This window comes from Hylaeus volcanicus, chromosome 4 (assembly GCF_026283585.1).
Source record: "Hylaeus volcanicus isolate JK05 chromosome 4, UHH_iyHylVolc1.0_haploid, whole genome shotgun sequence".
NCBI lineage: Eukaryota > Metazoa > Arthropoda > Insecta > Hymenoptera > Colletidae > Hylaeus > Hylaeus volcanicus.
The window spans coordinates 28,317,968-28,336,137 of NC_071979.1; the positions used below are offsets into that span (position 1 = coordinate 28,317,968).

Consider the following 18,170-nt stretch of genomic DNA (forward strand, 5'->3'; position numbering starts at 1 on the left):
ACCGTTCCAACAGTCGTGGAAGAAGTCGCGGAACGTCGCGTAACGCCGTTTCCTCGACGCCCCGACCATAACGCCGCGATTCACCGTGGGAATCTCTCGACGTGTACCGTTGCATCTCGTCTTTCTTGCCAATTGTCCCGCCAAACAGACCGTGATTCCATTTAACCCCTGCGATTGTCGCTTTATCTAATGGCGGCGGGGGTGGTCGTCACCTGAAGGAACGAAGAAGAATTTACTTTCGACACGGTGACCATAGAAAGAGGTGGACGACGATGTATGGTTGGGAAATAGTCGGAGATTTCAACAGAGATGCGACGATGTACAGCGGAAGAAGGTCTCCGGGAATCTTCGGAGCTAAGATTGAGGACTCTTGTGGCTCTTGGGAGGATTGGGAGAAGATTCTTGGGATTTGGAAGATGTTGGGATAGGTGGAAGAGGATTTCGAGGTAGCGGAGTAGAAGGAAGGAAGGTGGAAGAAGGATTTCTACCCTTGAGGAGCTCATGGCTCGCTTAGAAATGAATTACTGAATCTTTCTGAGCTCGTGGAGTCGATACAAGAGGATTTCTACCCTGTGCTCATGGCACAGTTGAAGTTCCATCCTCCATAGCCTAGAGAAAGACTCTCAACTTTGATCACCTCGTGGCACACCTGGCAAAACCTTCTCATCCTTCACGATGAACTCACGAAGTTGGATACGCTCGAGCAATCAGGAAAAGTGAGGCGGTCGAGACTCTGTTCTAAACCGCGGAAATGGGTCGTTACACTGGATGTCTGAAATAAAAAGAAAATCGAACCCCCTTCGGCTGTGAAGTTCAACTTACGTTCGTCCTACTAAATTTCCTATACAAAAATTCATAAAACACGTGGTTTGTACGCCTATGGGACGCGCCAATTGGATGACCCACGAGGTCGGTTGACATCGAAATCTCTCATAAAGTTACAAAAAATAAATCGACGCAAGCTTCCCTCGTCTATTCGACACGAAGCAGTGTCGCAACTGACGGCACGACTGCATAATTAAAATTAACGGTGGTCCCATCGTGTGCGTGATATAACAGGAATCGATAGGGATCTGTGAAATTAAAACTCGTGGGAGCGCGTAAATCGGCGGAACAATGGACTGTTTATTAACAGGAAGCGTATCGCGCGGATCTTTCTTCAAAATCAGTACGCAGACGCGTCGGGGGTTGAACGTAGCCCGTAATTACTGTGTAAAAATAGAGAGGAGTGCGATACCGAAGAAATATTTACTCGCAAGAAAATTTAATGGCGGGAGAATACATTTTTTTTTAATTATTGAGGAGAAAAGGGTTCTAGCGATGGTGGGAGGAGGAACCTTTTCCGGGCGACCAAAACAACCCCGGGCGCGCAAAGAAAAGGAAACCGCGGTGTTGGAGCGTCGAAGAACCCGTTTCCCATCGACTTGACCGATATATTCGATCCCACGAAAGCGATGCCCTCTGTTGCACGTCGAACATCCGCAAAAACTTGGAAGCTGTTCCCCGAGTGCACGCGATCGTTCCTCTCTCGCTGTTATTACAATCCCTTGGCGATAATACCACTCGAATCCTGGAAAACGTAGGCTCGTTCGTTGCGTCAAGAGGCTCCCTCTCTTTTCCTCTCGACCGCTTGCTAACGGTAAGCTCGTTGGTAGGGAGAAAAAAAAAGAACCTGAAAACAGTCGGTCGAGGGTGACGGATGAATTAAAAATTGAAATCGGAGGCCGACTGGTTCGTAATACGCGCCTTAGTTGTACCGTGAGAAACCCAACGTCCGAGTGTATTTTTGCCAGCGATCCATAGATCGTGACTGGCTTGGCGGATCACCAGAGCCACGGTTTCGGTTCGTTAGCGGATCAATTGCGCCGAATGAAAATGCCGGGACTGCTACTTCTTGCCGCTTGGCGATTTTTCTATATTCCCTGGTGACCTGCTCGCCGCGGTGTCGATAGATCGGTGGAAATGATTTTTGTCACGAAGGGGTAGGGATATGATTGATTTTTATTTATTATATATAGAACGCGTAGAATACAGTATTAATTACAGGAATTAAATTGCTACGTGGCTCGTTATCGTAGAATTATTTTATTAAGCAGTGTAACAATAATTTCGAGGATGCTACCCTTGTAATATTATACTCTATAATAATCCTTTTGTACGTGGAACGATAATTAATTACGAAATAAGTGCGAGGACAAAATTCAGATAAGAGTGTGTGAAATTCTCTCGAAAGAGCGGAACACCGGAAGTCGCCGGGAACCCGTGTAAGCGCATCTCCGTTTCGCGGAGAACCTCGTACCTCGGATCCTTCCTTTAGAAAGGATCACGAATCCGTTATGACATTCGAGGTGGCACGCGAAGCCAGCAAAAATCGAATAAAGCCAGGGCTCGAGTTACTGCCTGTTGCTGATCGTTATTTTTCCAAAATTTTCATCTTCTCACCAAACGGAAGCCGCCTTTAAATACTCACAAAATAACTTCCACTTTCGACTGCTCTGAAAAAATATTATATCGTTCTTAACTTCCAATTAAATGGAAGATAGCTTGCTTCCATTAAAGTTGCCGAGTGGGAAAAGTACCGGGAAAAAGTTCGAAGGTGTTCTGCTACGATTTACTGTTCAGGCGAAAGACGCGAAAGCCCGCAAAAGTCGAGCAGAGCCTCTCCTCTCCTCGTCTCGTTTCCTGTTGTCGGTCATTGTTAGCGGTTTTCGGGCGCGCATCCGCTCGCGGAGAAAGCGGATCGCCTCGGAGCGATGCGCACCTCCTTCTGTTGCGGCCGCTTCCGCCACGGTACGTGCGGTTTCCGGTGCGTGGCGCACGTACGATATCGGCTGCGATATACCGCCGCCATCCTCGTATCGACACTCAGTCGGAACTAGACTGTCGGTCGCGCTGGTCGTGGTCCTCGTTCTAGTTACACCTTTTCTATACTCACCTGTGCGAATCTTCCATCGTTATTGTTTCTCGATTTTATTCAGAAGGTGATTGTGCAATTTTGTGGATAGACCGTTGTTTTATTCGTTTTTATCTTCTTTATTTAATGTGATTTTGTGGAGGTATTTCATTGTTATCGTATCTCAATTTTTGTTAACAAGATTCAGTGGCACTTTTGTGCGTATTTTTATTATCGTTATTATTTTTCTTTTTTTTTTTTGAATTGGTTTCTTGTGAAACTTTTGAACGGAGTGTGATATTTTTTAAAGAATTTTAATTTTGATCGATCGAAGGAGAGTGTCGGTTCGTGTCATTGACGAGGAACATTGTTTTTCTTTTATGTACATATATGTATACATATTTAAAAGTGAAACTGTTACGGTGATAATTGTGGGTAGCGAGACTCTGACAACAAAATTCAATTTCCTTGTTAGCTTGGTAATTAGTGCTATCGAGAACGAAGATAAAACATTATCTTAAAAATTGTCTTATCGACTTCCTGAGGGTCTATCGTGTGTCGACTTGTTTGCCCGAGTTAAAAGTGCCGGAAAGTGTCGCCATAGTGTCAATTATTGGAACTAAATTATTTTACACGATCCATTTGCAAGACGAGACAAATTCTATCCAATGCACATCTATCAATTACTTTTAGAATAAACATCTTATAATAAAAACAAAATCTTAAACATAATATCGAGGACCACTATCTAAAGTCGCGAACTCAGCCACATCTTAGAAGCCAGATTTCTCTAAAAATCAACCCTCGAAAAAAAAAAGAAAAAAAAAATATTTACAACAGGACCAACTCTCCCCAAAAGCTTGACCTACTGAAATTCAAAGAACGATAATCTGGAATTCCCTGAGAATCGATGCCCAATGTCCGACCCAATAGCAGTCGACATTCGAGCGTCCAGGAGCAATCAACTCATGGATTCGCGTGGTTCCCCAGGCCCAGTCACGGTCCAAGCGTATCCTGAATGCACCCTGGGAATATCCTGGCGGGAATATCCACGCATTCCGTATCAACGAGTTATGAAATACCGACGTGGAAACGCTCGGCCTGCTTCGAGAGGTGGTTTTGCATTTCAGTTTCTCGATCGAATTCCACCTTTCCTCTTTCTCCGTCCCTCCCCATTGCGCCGCCTCGCTCTCTCTCCTTCCACGCTTTTGTTTCGCTAGAAGCGAGTTCAGGAATTTTCCGACGGCGAAACCCGCTTTCTTTCCGCGAGTTTTCCGTCGTGGGTGAAACTAACTAACCCTCTAGCATCGATATTTATATTTATATATTCTTTTTTCGTGTCTCTTTAAATCAATAATTAACTGCAAAAGTGCATATTGTAGCACTTGTTAAATATTGAAAATATTTTTTCGTCTCAAATATAAATATAAATATACCTCTTTTTTTTTAAATGTAATTATAATATTTAAAAGTGGATACAAAACAAAGAGTCGAGGAGTCTTGTGTGATTAGTCACGTGTTAGTAGAGAGGAGTTTCTTTTGGAAATTGTGTGATTCTAACTGTTGGAATTAGACCCGACACCATGACTCCTTTTCCAGTGAATTTACTGTTTTAATCACTCTTGTCCTACAAAGAAAAATTCCCTCCGATGAAATATTAGCGAAACGTAGATCAGTAACTAATGAGTACTTCTTGTTCTTGTTGCAGCACCAAGATCGTCCAGTGCAGGTACCAACAATCTACCACCGTTGACGTTCCATCAGGTTCATGGCGACAATATCACGCTCTGCAATGGCGGGACCATCGCCAGAAGACACGAAAGCTTCTGCAAGGGCATCACGTTTAGCGCCAGGCCCGTACGAGTCGGCGAGAAGGTGAATTTTTCAGTACTTAAACTTCCAACAATAATTTGAATACATCCAGAAAAATCGTGGATTTAATTTCACCTCTAAAAAGTCGAATTCAAACAAAATTTCATTTGTAAATATAAATATGTTAACCTTTAGGAGAGTCAAACTTCCAACAATAATTTGAATACACCCAGAAAAATCGTGGATTTAATTTCACCTTTAGAAAGTACAATTAAAAAAAAAAATCCCCGCGCATTTTCCGACCGACTAGGAGTCCCGTAGCAAATAGTCGAGGTAATCGAGCGAGTCGCTCGCTGAATAAGGTAGATTTTCCGCCGCGGTTGGAGAGAGGAAAAACTGCCATTTTTCCGTGTTTCCTCGTCGCCGTTGCCACTCGTCCAGCAAATCGTATACGCCAGAGCGACGCTTAATTGTGAGAATCGGGTGACTTTTGTTCCACTCGACAGAGCAGTTGTTTGCATTCCCTGTCTATTAAACCGTTGCTGAGTCGTGTCTGAGCGACCCTGAGGAGGCCAGCTATTTCACGTGTGGGCCGACGGTTTAGCGTTCGCTCGTCGATTTCCCTCGCAACTTGTCCATATCCAACTAATCCCATCCATTGTAACCATGGGAAGGAATACACGCAATGCGTTCACCATATATAACTCATGGATACAGTCAGAGTACGTACTGTGAGGAATACTTCCTTCAATTTTCATGAAAATATGTTGAGTTTAGAATTTGTTCAGGACTTCGGACTAGGGAAAGTAACGGTGTTTGAGAATTTTTTCTGACGATACCAAACGTCCAGTATAAATTTCCCATACGTATATTAAACAGTACATCCCCTCAACAATATTTCTGCCAATTTTCATAGAAAAATATTCACCCGCACGGAAACCACAGCGAATCGTCGCCAAGTATCGCGAGAAATTGTTTCCATCGTATCTCTCAAAGTATTCCACTTATAAAAATATTTCTAGAACAAAATCTCTGCGATTTTTAATGGCCAATAAAATGGCGTACGCATCGGTGTAAAAAATAGTAAAAAATGATCAGATTGCCCCCTGTCGCTGTTACACTCCAGGACATTGTAGGTACGCGTCTACGAAGTTGCGTACGCTAGGTCTCCTTTCATCCTTCTTCCCTCCTCCCCTTTCCCGCAGAGTGGAGATTGGAAGCGTGGGCGAGGCATTCGAAGGTTCTCTTCACTGGATTTCACTTAAACGCCTTGGAATTGGATTCCCTGCGTTCGATCAGAAACGATCCACGGTAATTCGACGTCTCGCGAATAAGAGACACGGTGGGCGTTAATTGGTCGATCAGCTTTCTTATTCGAACGCGATAGTAATTGGTCCCTTCGAGGCATGGAAGTTAACGTTGCTAACCGAACGGAATGTCATCGGAACAATCGTCAACAGTCGATATTTATTTGCCTCTATACTTCACGCCTCAACAATAAGAACACTGTTCGTATTCCTGTGGAAAGGCATTGTTTCGAAATTGAAAAGCAGCTTTCTCCGGACTGCCTCCGAGCCTCGTTTTTCCCTGGGAGCATTTTCAAATCGCACCGTTCGCTCGTTTCCCTCGACAGTCATCCACTGTCGTGTATCGTAAAAAATGAGCAGCTCGTCGAAACAACGGCGGGCGTTTAGAGGCTTTCCGTTCTCGGAGAAGGAACGCAGCGTTCGGATTCGATATTTCGTAACTAGGCCCCGTCGTTTACTATCGCCCTTGAGATTTTCGTCACGTTCGGTCTTGCGATACAACCGTGGCCTCAACCGGCTGGCGAAAAAGTCTTTCCTTCGACGAGATTCGCGATGTTGCGATTAGAAATTGCCAGCTGAAATTATATAGAGTTAAAATAGAAATTAAATCGTATTTTTTTAACGCGAGCACCAGGTTTACGGACCTTGGAAATATCTCCGCCGCATTGTTCGTTTTTATTTAATTTTATAATAACTGCAACCGTTGCAACTTTATCGAAAGCAATAGGAACAGGTGTACCGATCAAGGTTCTATTAGAGACACGATCCGTCCAATTATTCACGGATACGCGACGAAAGGTTGAAAAGGGCTCCCCAGTTCGCTTCTGAGGAACACAGAGATTGATTTAATTCCACGTCGTCGACACCCACAGCTCGGGTTTCAATTATGCGAGGCTGTGCGATCAATATTCGCGTGACACCGGTGTCTCGTCGCTGGTGTCGTGAGTGTTTCAGAATTTACTGTATCTCTAATTGATTAAACACCGAATGTATTACAAATTGCTTCATCCTCCATTATTTACTTATTCGAAATAAATGGTAGCAGTGTGACTAAAGCAATTGATCGAAAAATTTGCAGAGGAAAAACACGGGAATTTATGCCACAGACCTTTTTCTTTATAGAAGAGGAAACTGTGATAATTAATGCTTTGAAAAAAATCGTATGAATCAAGTTTATTAAAAAGTATTCAAAACGTGCGTCACAGGAATGTAGGGACCATAAGGTCACAATGATTGGGCACGTCTGATACCCATTAGGATTTGTAGGCCACCAGCCTTATAAAGAATACCTACTTTGATTTATAGTCTTTCGATACTATGTTGGAAACTCTTGAAGAATTTCCTTTATTTTACCCATTCCTCGTCTTAACCTAACCTACGTTTAACCCTAGTCGGTTCTGACAGAATGACCCTTATTCTCGGTAAGAATTATTCTCCAGGACGTGTGATTTTTATCGATATAAATTTACTTCATTTTTTTTTTTTTTTTTACTTCAATTCTGGTCATCTTTTCTCCTTTGAACGGTATCTGATGACACTGATAGCTAGAGTAGAGACCTAGGAGATAGTTTCTCATCACTCAGCTTCATCCTCGGTCACCCACGCTCGGGCCACTCCCTCGGGGATCTTATTAACCCCTCAGGCACGACGCCACTTTCGATCTCGAGTAACGCAAGACACCCAGTTAATTCAATTTTAGCGAAGAGCTGTGAAATAATCACGCGATCGACAATTGTGCTTTTCACGAAAAAAGTTAAATATCCGTACGACCATCAAGAACATCCAAACAAAAATTTAGACATACTCGGGACACCCTAAAGTATTTTTCAGAATTTTCTCACGTTTCTTCTTCGCTTGTCTCTTCCGATATAAAATAATAATTATATAAAAGATACGGAGAATTGGAAATTTTCAAATTTCTCGACCGCCATATTGGATCAGCCATCTTCATTCCGCCATGCTCGCTATTTAAAATCCAACCTCGCTTTCTGATTCAGCAAGAGCGCTCCCTGGGTATTTTATAAATCTCAAGAAAATTCTGTGATACCTATACCAACCTTTCATTTTTAATTCCAGGTGTGCGTCAAGTTCCTCGAGATCTCCGACAACTGGAGCGGCGTGATAAGGTTCGGTTTCACGAGCAACGACCCCATCAACCTTCGAAACGGTCTGCCCAGGTACGCCTGTCCAGACTTGACGAACAAACCAGGCTATTGGGCGAAGGCTCTGACCGAGAAGGTGGCAGACAGAGACGCCGTCCTGTTCTACTACGTGACGTCGGCCGGCGACGTCCACTTCGGCGTGAACGGCGAAGAAAATGGCGTGTTCTTCAGCGGCGTGGAGACTCGCGGCCCCTTATGGACGATCATCGACGTCTACGGCAACACCACCGCCATCGAGTTCGTCGATCCCAACAGACAGCACTTCAACAACATCAGGAGAGGCGCCGAGCATAGCAACGAGGACAATGCGCAGCACAGCAGGCACTCGGCCATGGACGATGCCAGCAACGCCGGCAGGGACCTCGAGAGGATCATCCTTCCGTCCATGCAGAGCATGTCTATCCATCACGAGCCCGACGTCGAGCTGCCAGGGCTCAGGTTTCAACCGGCAGGCGTCATCTTCACACCGTTACCTTTCCACCCGTTAGTACCTATGTGGTCTATTATAATCTAAAGCTGATTGGGCCCCCTGTACCCTAATTCGAGATGTCAGGCGTGGCCTTTGTTTCCTACATCCCTCGTGACTTCATCCCAAACATCCCAAGAATTGGATGTGTTGTACAGTTAGACGATTCTTAACACTATTTCTTATTTAACGTTGATTAACTGTCTATTTATACTGTACTTTACTACCTTCTCGAAACAACCAGTAACCCTCACCTATAACCCTTCTCCTAAAACCTAACTTATTGGCAAATTTCCCTCCTAAACTGACGTCTCGTGCTTCCAAACGTCGCGATACCGCAACAAGCAGTCGTCTAATCACTTCCTCGTTTCTTTTTCCCCAGGACTCGAGGCAGGAACATCCGCTTCAGTAACCAGCAGTGCGTGGCAACGCGCACCGACACGGAATTCTGTCACGGCTACGCGTTCACGGGTCGACCGTTGCTGCTCGGAGAGCGCCTGGTGGTGCAAATACTCGCCACAGAGCCGATGTACGTCGGTGCTCTAGCGATGGGTCTGACCTCCTGCGATCCTGCTCGCCTAACAGCCGAAGACCTACCTGACGACAGCGATCTGTTGCTGGATCGTCCCGAGTACTGGGTGGTTTCTAAGGACGTGGCCTCTAGCCCTCAACCTGGCGACGAGATAGCCTTCACAGTGACCCACTTTGGAGAGGTTCAAATGAGCAAGAACGGCGGTCCTCCAAACGTGGTGATGCATATCGACCAGAGTCTGCAGCTCTGGGCGTTCGTCGACGTGTACGGTAGCACTCAGCGGGTCAGAATGCTGGCCAGCAGACCCACGTCTCCTCCGCGACAACGACAAAGCAACTCATCTCCGGCCACTATCGTTCAGCAGCAACAGCAACAGCAACAGTTCTCGAATCACAGTAACGCTGCCACCGAGCTCTCCAGATTCTCCGAAATGGTTCAGTTTAAGCCGGCTGTAGGCGGTGGCACGGTCCTCGTGGTGAATCTACCGCCACAAACCAGCTGCCCGACGCCACCCTCGTCCACACCTCAGCCCACCTACGCCTCCGCGGGCCACAGAAATCCTCATCTGCACCTGCCACCAAGCGCGCTGGCGTCCACGTCGCATCCAGGATCATCCAGACAGACCTCGGCGCCGTTGACGGGCACCATGGCCAGCACGGGTTCCTCCACTTACGTCGACCCCGTCAACTACCAGAGTATGGACGGCACCCTCACGTCCCAGGCGTCGTCGCACTTGCAACAGTGGAGCGAGGGCCTTCAACCCACTCCTGGACAACCCAGCGAGTGCTCCATCTGCTACGAGAGGAGCATCGACAGCGTCCTGTACATGTGCGGACACATGTGCATGTGCTACACATGCGCCATCCAGCAGTGGTGCGGCAAGGGCGGCGGACTCTGCCCGCTCTGCAGGGCGCCCATCAAGGACGTGATTCGTATTTACAGATCCTGAACAACGGTGCAGGGTCTGCGCGGAAGGAACAGTTCCAAGGGCTGATGTCTCCTGATTCGTTAAACTCGTCTCCTCTGCGACTAGGCAAACGGCGTGCTTCGCTCGTGGATCGCTGTTCCGTTGTTTACGGCACGCGCTCGTTGTTCTCGTCTGCGACGCGAAACTGTGCTCGGGACGGTGGGTATCCTCGAGTTCTTTTTGAAGAGGGACTTCTATGATCGTTAGGAGATAGAGGAGGGACGGTGGTTGGTGCCGATTCTCAGGACCGTCGTTGAGAGAAAAAATTAAACAGATCTGTGTTGTTGTCTCGAGACTCTTGTCGATTAGAATGTCGTTAGAGAGATGGAGATGCTTCCACGGTACATGGTCTGCCACCGTCGCCACCGTGAGACGAGAACGCGAGACGTGTTCCTCTAGACCCAGCGTGGTCGTCGATCAGCGAATCCTTAACCCAGATTGGTGGTATTCGCGGTGTCGCTGGCAAAATTGCTTTAGTCTTCGAGCGAGTGACCACAGTGAGCTTTCGAGAACAGGAGGGACTAGAGAATGAGTGAGTGTATATGAGCGGGAGAGAAAGTGACAGAGCGTGATTGAGAGTGAAACAAAGAGAAAGGGCTCGTCGAGACTATCGGCTCTCCCTCGTATTAGAGTTTGATCTATGGTCATCCCTTGAATGGGCAACGATTCTCGTACGATGGAGAGTCGATAGCCTGGCGGATACCCGAAGCATTGATCTTCGATATTTTCACAATCGATATTATATATATATATTATTGCTACCATCGCCAATTAATGTTAACGTTACTATTATTACGCTCACCGCTGCTACAATTCTCAGCCTTTAGTTCTTATTATTTTTATCATTACAATTATTCTTAGTAATATTATTATCACGATCCGACATCATAGTGGGTCGTGTTACATTTATTATTTTTATCGAGTAGACGTTGCTATTGACGGAGTACGATTGCCTATTATCGTTGTTTTTTATCGCTCCAGACACATCGATGTCTCGGCGTCGTACATTTGGTATCTTATTTAATACAACCCGTGTGATTACGTAGTACGAATCTCTGTAAGCCACCACCACCACCACCCCCACCCCCTCCCCAAGGCCGTAGTTGTTTAGAACTCTTCGATTTTTTTTTTCGCTTTCCTCGATTCTTCTTTCTTCTTCTTGTTCGCGTTCTTCATCGGCGTTCGCTTCGAAGCGACACCCAAAAACGCGTGTCACCCGGCCGTTCTTCCAGACACGCGTTTTTTCCCACCTTCTCGTTTGTTACTTTCGACAATAACGCTTGGATATAACGTTTAAATAGCGTGTAAAAGCCGGGCGAAAGCGCGGAGCCGCAGCGACTTATTAGCCGTGTATGTATAATGACTACAATAATTGTACGTATTACCAAAGAATAGCGCGCGACGTTCTCCTCCCGCTCTGCGTACGTTTCAAACGAGCTCACGCAACCTCTCCACGCAGCCAGCCTTAAAGGACGATAACTTTTTTGATACGTTTAGACTTAGCGTGTTAACCGTTTCTACCGAGCTCGAACAACCAAGAGAATTGAGACATCGTCCACGGGGCAGTGTCGCGACGCGCGCGCATACTCTAGCGTAACTCTCGCTCTGTAACGAACTTTTGCGCTACGGTGGTACTTGTAAACATTGGAACAGAATTACATGTCTCTTTGAACTATGAATCGTCCGCGTCTTATTAGTACCACCACCGTATAAAAATGAGAATCATCGGACTCGTTCGTCCTAGAAGCGGCCCAACGCGACGCTGCGCGTATAGCAGGCAAAACTAGTTGAATTCCTAACCGTATCGACGACAAGAGTACAAGCAAAGTTACTATGTTAGGTTGCGTTGCGTTCCAAGGGACAAGCGACAGAGTTTTAGAGGCTTTTATCAGTGTTGACAACTAAAAAGAAATTATTTGGGGAGCTCTCGGTAGCCAACTACTAGTCTGTTAGATCTAGCCAAGTTTAGTACGAGTCAACCGACTCCCTGTATCGCGGGAGTTCAAGCAACGATGCTGGACCTGATCTGACGCCATTTGGCGATCGGAATTCCTCATTTGTTATGGACTAAAAACGATTTATAGAATCCTCCAGCGTCGCGTCAGGCCGCTTCGCCCGATGTCTCTTAGCCTGGAAGCGCTTACCGCGTTGCGATATGCCCCGACGAATCGTCACTGCCCAGTTCTAACGTGGACAATCGAGACGACGGGCCGTGAAACGACCTTGGCGACCTCGTCGCGCGGCCCGTCGACCACGAGGATCCTCTCTATGTAAGATCACATTATTTTCGTACAGCAGCGAGACGCGCCAAGGGCGGCGACGTTTTTATCCCCCTCACCCGGCCCTCGAACGCGTCGCAGACACCCCAGTTTGCGACCTAGCGGACGAGAGATGAGCGTCCTCGAGGCCGTGCCTTATATAAACATTTGACGACGCGTCTTATCGTGCGACGTTGCTCGCCGAGCTTTCTTAACGATCGACGAAGATCGCCCTGGGCTGAGGTCTTCTGACGTCAGCTCTGACGGTCCCTATACTATACGCCTCAACTCCGTCGAGCCTCGTCAGAGGCGTTCAGCGTGTTCAAACGTGTCAACGAGCAACTGTGATTCCAGTATCCAAGGTGACCAGTAGTCAGGGTCTACCTAGCAATGTCCAATCGCGAATGCTAGGTTGTGTGATCTGTAACTTGCTGCTTGTCGATGCTTTTCGTGAGAAATTTGGACGGTACCGGTGTTCAGGGAAAGGGTTAGAATTATTTGTCAGGCTTTATTGAGTGATTCAGTGGTTAATATAATTGGTGCACAGACTACTGTGTATATAGAAGCTTGCAGAGTAGTCGATAACTGTTCTCGAATTATTAAAATCCACGGAACCTTAAAGTTACGAATAATAAATTTAGATAGTTTTTACAATTTTACCTATTCACAACAAATCAGACTGAAGGATTTTTGAGAACAGTTACCACGTTTGTTCCTAAGCATTGAAAAACCTAGATCGTAGCATCACTGATTCTGAGATCTTTGCAGATATCATAGCAAGACTGTGCCTACAACTGCCAAACCTGCTCAAAATATAGAAAAAGTTGTGTAACTTTGCGGATCACTAATATCACTCTAGAAATTCACTTCTTCGTAAAGTTTGGTTCGTGATCGATACTTACTTCCTTCTGGTTTCACAAAAGTGACTAAAGAAATGGCAAGTCAGCGAGGAACTTGATCCAAGTTGCTCGTAGCTCGTTTCCAGCGATATGGTTCCAAACATAAAAGTGCCCAGCAATATCGTCGACCAGTTCTTCTCCAGTGAACGAGTTATCCGTACAAGGAGGCTCTTCGCTGGGCGAAGAAATGGTCGGGAGTTACTGGAGAAAGCGAGATGTAGAGAGAATGAGTGAAAGAGCGAGAGAGAGAGAGAGAGAAAAAAAAAAGAGTGTTTAGAAAATCCCTCAAAAGAACGAGATCGTCGAGTCTGAAGATTGGGATCGTGGTGTTCCTAACCGTACCCGGAGACGCGAGAGCGAAGCGACAAAGTGAGATAGAGAAAGAGAAAGAGTAATAGAACGGTCCTTCTCGAATAACGGATGCGCAATAAAGCAAGTAGTAAAATCTCTAGTCCAGCGAGCGGCAGCTTTAACTCGCCTGCCAATCCAAAAAAGAAATGATGAGATGGAGGAAGCGTGTTGATTTGTGTGCGAGAGAAAGAGAGAGAGAGAGAAAGAGAAGTAGAAGAGAAGAAATTTTATAAAGATACAAAGTTTTAATGAAAGAATAATTTGAAGAAAATTATCGCGCGTGTCGGACGAGACACGCGCATGGAGAAATCTTTTTATTAGATACGCTATTAACGATAGAACTATAATTGTAAATCGCGTTCGGCGTCGATGAGAGGTGTCAAAGCGAAATTCCCGCGATTCGATCAGTTGGCCCTGATTAATTTGCGAACTAAAAAACTATAACGACAAAACCAAATGGAAACGGAAAGGTTCAGATTCGGATACAAGTAGAAAGGGAAAATATTTCTGCGAAAGAAAAGATGAACGCTGCCCGGAAACGTTAGGACACGTTGGATGACCTCGAGAAGGTATCCTAACGATAATACAGACGCTCTCGTTGATGTCAACCGGATGTCGTTGTCGTCGTCGTGTCAGCATTACCGTGTATCGATGTGTACCGATTGATTAATGTTCTTACGTTCGTCACTATCGCTGTTCTTCTACCACCCCCGCCAAACCCTCTTACGTGACCGTTTCCATTCCAGACCGCGCGCAGATCGAACAGCCAACGCCACCGAAGGCACACGCGCTCGACTGCGCCGACTCGCGGCACATGCGGGCGCACGTGCCTCCTCAACCTCCGCGCGGTCAGATTCGTAGAGATATTACAGATCTCTACGGTCAGAATCCGAGATTTCGTTTCTTTTTTTCGATTGTCGCGCGAGGAGACTCTAACCTCTAAGTCTTTATGCGTTTTTTTTTTTGTTTGTTTTACGAGTTTCTTTTTTGTGTCTTTCGACGTGATACGCACAAGAACACTCGGGAGTGTGCACGATTCGGAAGTGTACGAAAGTCTGCGCGCGCACCTCGTCATATCATCGAGTGTGTGCTGTTTATTACGTCACGGTAAAAAAAAAAAAAAAAGATACGTCACCTTGTATCCCCCCCACCCCACCCCCTTGCCCTGAGATGCGAAAGAAGTCTATGTGCGATAAGAGTTCTCTCCATGAACCTAATTGTAAAGATGCCGATACAAATTTATACATATGTAATATAATTCGTGCGGCCGTGTGCTGTTCTACACAATAAAAAGCCTGTAATATCTACGGACATCGTCGTCGGTTGAAGATCGATCCTTCCTCTTCCTCTTCTTTTTCCTGGAAACCTGAAAGAACTCTTCGACGACGAACAGAATATACATAATTAATTTTAGACGATTCTATTATCGTGGATTCACATTGACGCGGGAACTTTTGAAGCAAACGTCTTATTAAATTGAAATGATAGGACCAGATTAAAAGTAAAGCTTTATTCGCGGTATAAAAATAGATGTACAAGTACGCTAAAAATAAGATTACCTATTAAAACGATGTACAGGACGAATACAAAGAAAACTAACGAAATCATTGTACACGGCAATACGAAAAGAATTCGTTGCTTCAGTCGGACCAGTCCGATAACGGAAAAAAGTTCCGTTAAAGAAATCTGATTCGTCTAATTTTCATCTTCACCCTCTCCAGCGTCCGTCGAGTCCATGCCAACTTCTTCGTAGTCTTTTTCTAAGGCAGCCAAGTCTTCCCTCGCCTCCTCGAATTCGCTCTCATCCATACTCTCCGCAACGTACCTATTTCATTGAAATAATACTTCGCTATTATATTGGGAATAACCTTTTATTTCATTTGCTATTATTTGGTAGCAATGTTACCAGTGGACGAATGCTTTTTTGCCAAACATCAGATCGAATTTTCTGTTCAACCGTGTCCACGCCTCTGCAATTGCAGTTGTGTTTGCAAGCATCGCCATGGCGCGCTGCACTTTGGCAAGATCCCCACCTGGTACCACGGTCGGTGGCTGATAGTTGATACCCACCTGAGAACGAAACTACTATATCGTTTCAAATTTAAACTGTGGAGTATTTCAAAAATTCCCGCGGTACTGTGTGGTACACAGTGAAACGCCATCTAGCAGGCCACGGACCAAACTGGACGTGAAGGTAACTTTGTGATACAGACAGTACCGCCAGATGGTAACAGTTATTACCATAAACTTGGAAGTGGCCTACATTATCAACAATCAGTTACAGCTGAACTCGAACGAAACTCCTGAAGACCGAGTTCCCTATGACATAATCATTCTCTTCAAGAAATGGGCGAAGAAAGTACCTTGAACCCGGTAGGGCACCAGTCGACGAACTGAATGGCCCTCTTGGTCTTGATCGTGGCGATGGACGCGTTGACGTCTTTGGGCACCACGTCGCCCCTGTAGAGCAGGCAACACGCCATGTACTTCCCCCTCTGGGGATTGCACTTGACCATCTGCATGGCGGGCTCGAAGCAGGATGACGTCAGCTCCATGACGGTGAGCTGCTCGTGGTAGGCCTTCTCGATGGAGACTATTGGCGCGTACGTCGCCAGGGGGAAGTGGATCCTTGGATAGGGGACCAGGTTCGTCTGGAACTCCGTCAGGTCGACGTTGAGGGCCCCGTCGAACCTCAAGGAAGCTGTGATGGAGGAGACGATCTGACCGATCAGTCGGTTCAGGTTCGTGTACGTTGGCCTCTCTATGTCCAGGTTCCGCCTGCAGATGTCGTAGATGGCCTCGTTATCTACCAGGAACGCGCAGTCGGAGTGCTCCAGGGTGGTGTGCGTGGTCAGGATCGCGTTGTAGGGTTCCACCACCGCGGTGGAGATCTGTGGGGAGGGGTATATCGCGAATTCGAGCTTCGCCTTCTTCCCGTAGTCCATGGAGAGGCGCTCCATCAGCAAACTGGTGAATCCTGATCCGGTGCCACCGCCGAAGGCGTGGAAGATGAGGAATCCTTGCAGACCGCTGCACATGTCAGCGATCTTGCGGATCCTGTCCAGCACGAGGTCGATTATCTCCTTGCCTAGGGTGTAGTGACCCCTGGCGTAATTGTTCGCAGCGTCTTCCTTGCCAGAGATCAGTTGCTCCGGATGGAAGAGCTGGTGGTAGGTTCCCGTTCGTACTTCGTCTAGGGATGACGATGGCAAATGATACTGAATTTTTTTTATAATAACTATGGATAATAGATGAATGAATTAAAGTTAGATATGCTTACCTATGACCGTGGGTTCGAGGTCCAAAAACACGGCACGAGGAACGTATTTTCCGCCACCCGTTTCACTGAAGAAAGTTTGAAACCCTTCGTCGTTGGTGCACCCTTGAGGTGGTAGCATGCCGTCGGGTTGTATGCCATGTTCCAGACAGTATAACTCCCAGCAAGCGTTTCCCATTTGAACGCCGCCTTGGCCAATGTGAACTGAGAGTACTTCACGCTAATTAATTTAATGGGAAATTGTTTAAGTTATTTTGGGGAGTCAAAGAACTCCTTTGGGTATTTCGATGGAAATCGAAGAAACTTTCTGTACCGAGGCTATGGAGACGCTATTTAGTTAAAAATATTATTTAGATAAATAATCGGGGAAAAAGCTTGATAATATAATCCATCGAAGCAGGAATTACCATTTTGCTGATTCCTCGATGATTTTAGGGACCTGGAGGGGACCTGAGATCGACGAATCCAGTTGACAAGATGAACGACTGAATCCAACTGAATATTGGAGACTTGGTCTTGAGAAATTTTGTTTTAGTTGCTGGGTGACAATAGTAATTACACTGAAGTAATTTGTAATTAAAGTAGATGTCAATTGAACGACGGGAACGTCCGTGTACGTAGCAAAGGCGTAGTTTTATAGTTTTTGGTTTAATTTTTATTAAAATTGTTGAGAATTTTTTCGGACAGTATAATTCGATCAGAAAGTTTTTTATTCTTTTTTTGAACGATGCTATGAAGAAGTATTAATTTTTATTAGTCGAGGGTGGCCACCCCTGTTCCAAGAACAGTTCGCTCCGTGAATCAGCGGACGAGGTGGCCGAGAGGTTAAGGCGTTGGACTGCTAATCCAATGTGCTCTGCACGCGTGGGTTCGAATCCCATCCTCGTCGACTAATTTTTTTGCTTTTACTAAAATCATACGTAACTTATTTTTTCACTTAAACCTCCCCGTTTGAATAATTATTAAATATATCCTCTTACTAAATAAAAACAACTAATAACGAGTACTTACGAAAAAATTTTTATAAAGAATAATGTAACAGTGTTAGTAGTATTAATAGTGGTGGTAGTCTATTTAATCACATGCAAGAAATGAATCATAGGAACAATGAAACATGACACGCTGCAGCTACTACCTACGCAGGAATTATCATTAAAAAAGAATAAAAGTCGACGTCATGTATCGAGGGTGTTAACATTTAAATTCCATTTGATAACGAAATAATTCCTTTATTTTGAGATTAAAT

General features: G+C 45.6%; 2 protein-coding genes and 1 non-coding gene across 8 annotated transcripts in view; 2 read left to right on the forward strand and 1 right to left on the reverse strand.

Annotated features, from left to right (window-relative positions):
- Positions 1-14,956, forward strand: part of LOC128875402 (protein neuralized) — an 87,312-nt gene extending 72,356 nt beyond the window's left edge. For 5 of the 6 annotated variants that reach the window (XM_054120950.1, XM_054120949.1, XM_054120947.1 and 2 more), the window contains 3 exons: positions 4,602-4,768; positions 8,089-8,657; positions 9,023-14,956. In XM_054120950.1, coding sequence (XP_053976925.1) covers positions 4,602-4,768; positions 8,089-8,657; positions 9,023-10,121 — 1,835 coding nt within the window. In that variant the 3' untranslated portion in view covers positions 10,122-14,956. Of the gene's footprint in view, positions 1-2,174; positions 4,007-4,601; positions 4,769-8,088; positions 8,658-9,022 lie in introns of those variants that run through there. The other variant, XM_054120946.1, reaches the window with a different exon arrangement.
- A 186-nt stretch (positions 14,957-15,142) lies between these two features.
- Positions 15,143-18,007, reverse strand: LOC128875403 (tubulin alpha-1 chain-like). Its single transcript, XM_054120951.1, has 5 exons — positions 17,332-18,007; positions 16,928-17,144; positions 16,011-16,840; positions 15,554-15,717; positions 15,143-15,472 (listed from the first exon to the last, which is right to left on the reverse strand). Exons 1-5 carry the CDS (start codon positions 17,332-17,334, stop codon positions 15,343-15,345), a joined length of 1,344 nt encoding a protein of 447 aa, XP_053976926.1. The 5' UTR covers positions 17,335-18,007; the 3' UTR covers positions 15,143-15,342.
- Trnas-gcu (transfer RNA serine (anticodon GCU)) lies at positions 17,732-17,813 on the forward strand. Its single transcript has one exon. It is a non-coding gene; the product is annotated as a tRNA-Ser (tRNA).
- Positions 18,008-18,170: the final 163 nt, after the last annotated feature.

Bases quoted from the DNA above. Each gene is read 5' to 3' on its own strand.
- LOC128875403 (XM_054120951.1), bottom strand. The intron at 16,841-16,927 runs GTAAGCATATCT...CGTCATCCCTAG, and splicing joins CCTCGAACCCACGGTCATAG to ACGAAGTACGAACGGGAACC. The intron at 15,718-16,010 runs GTACTTTCTTCG...TTTCGTTCTCAG, and splicing joins GGTGCCCTACCGGGTTCAAG to GTGGGTATCAACTATCAGCC.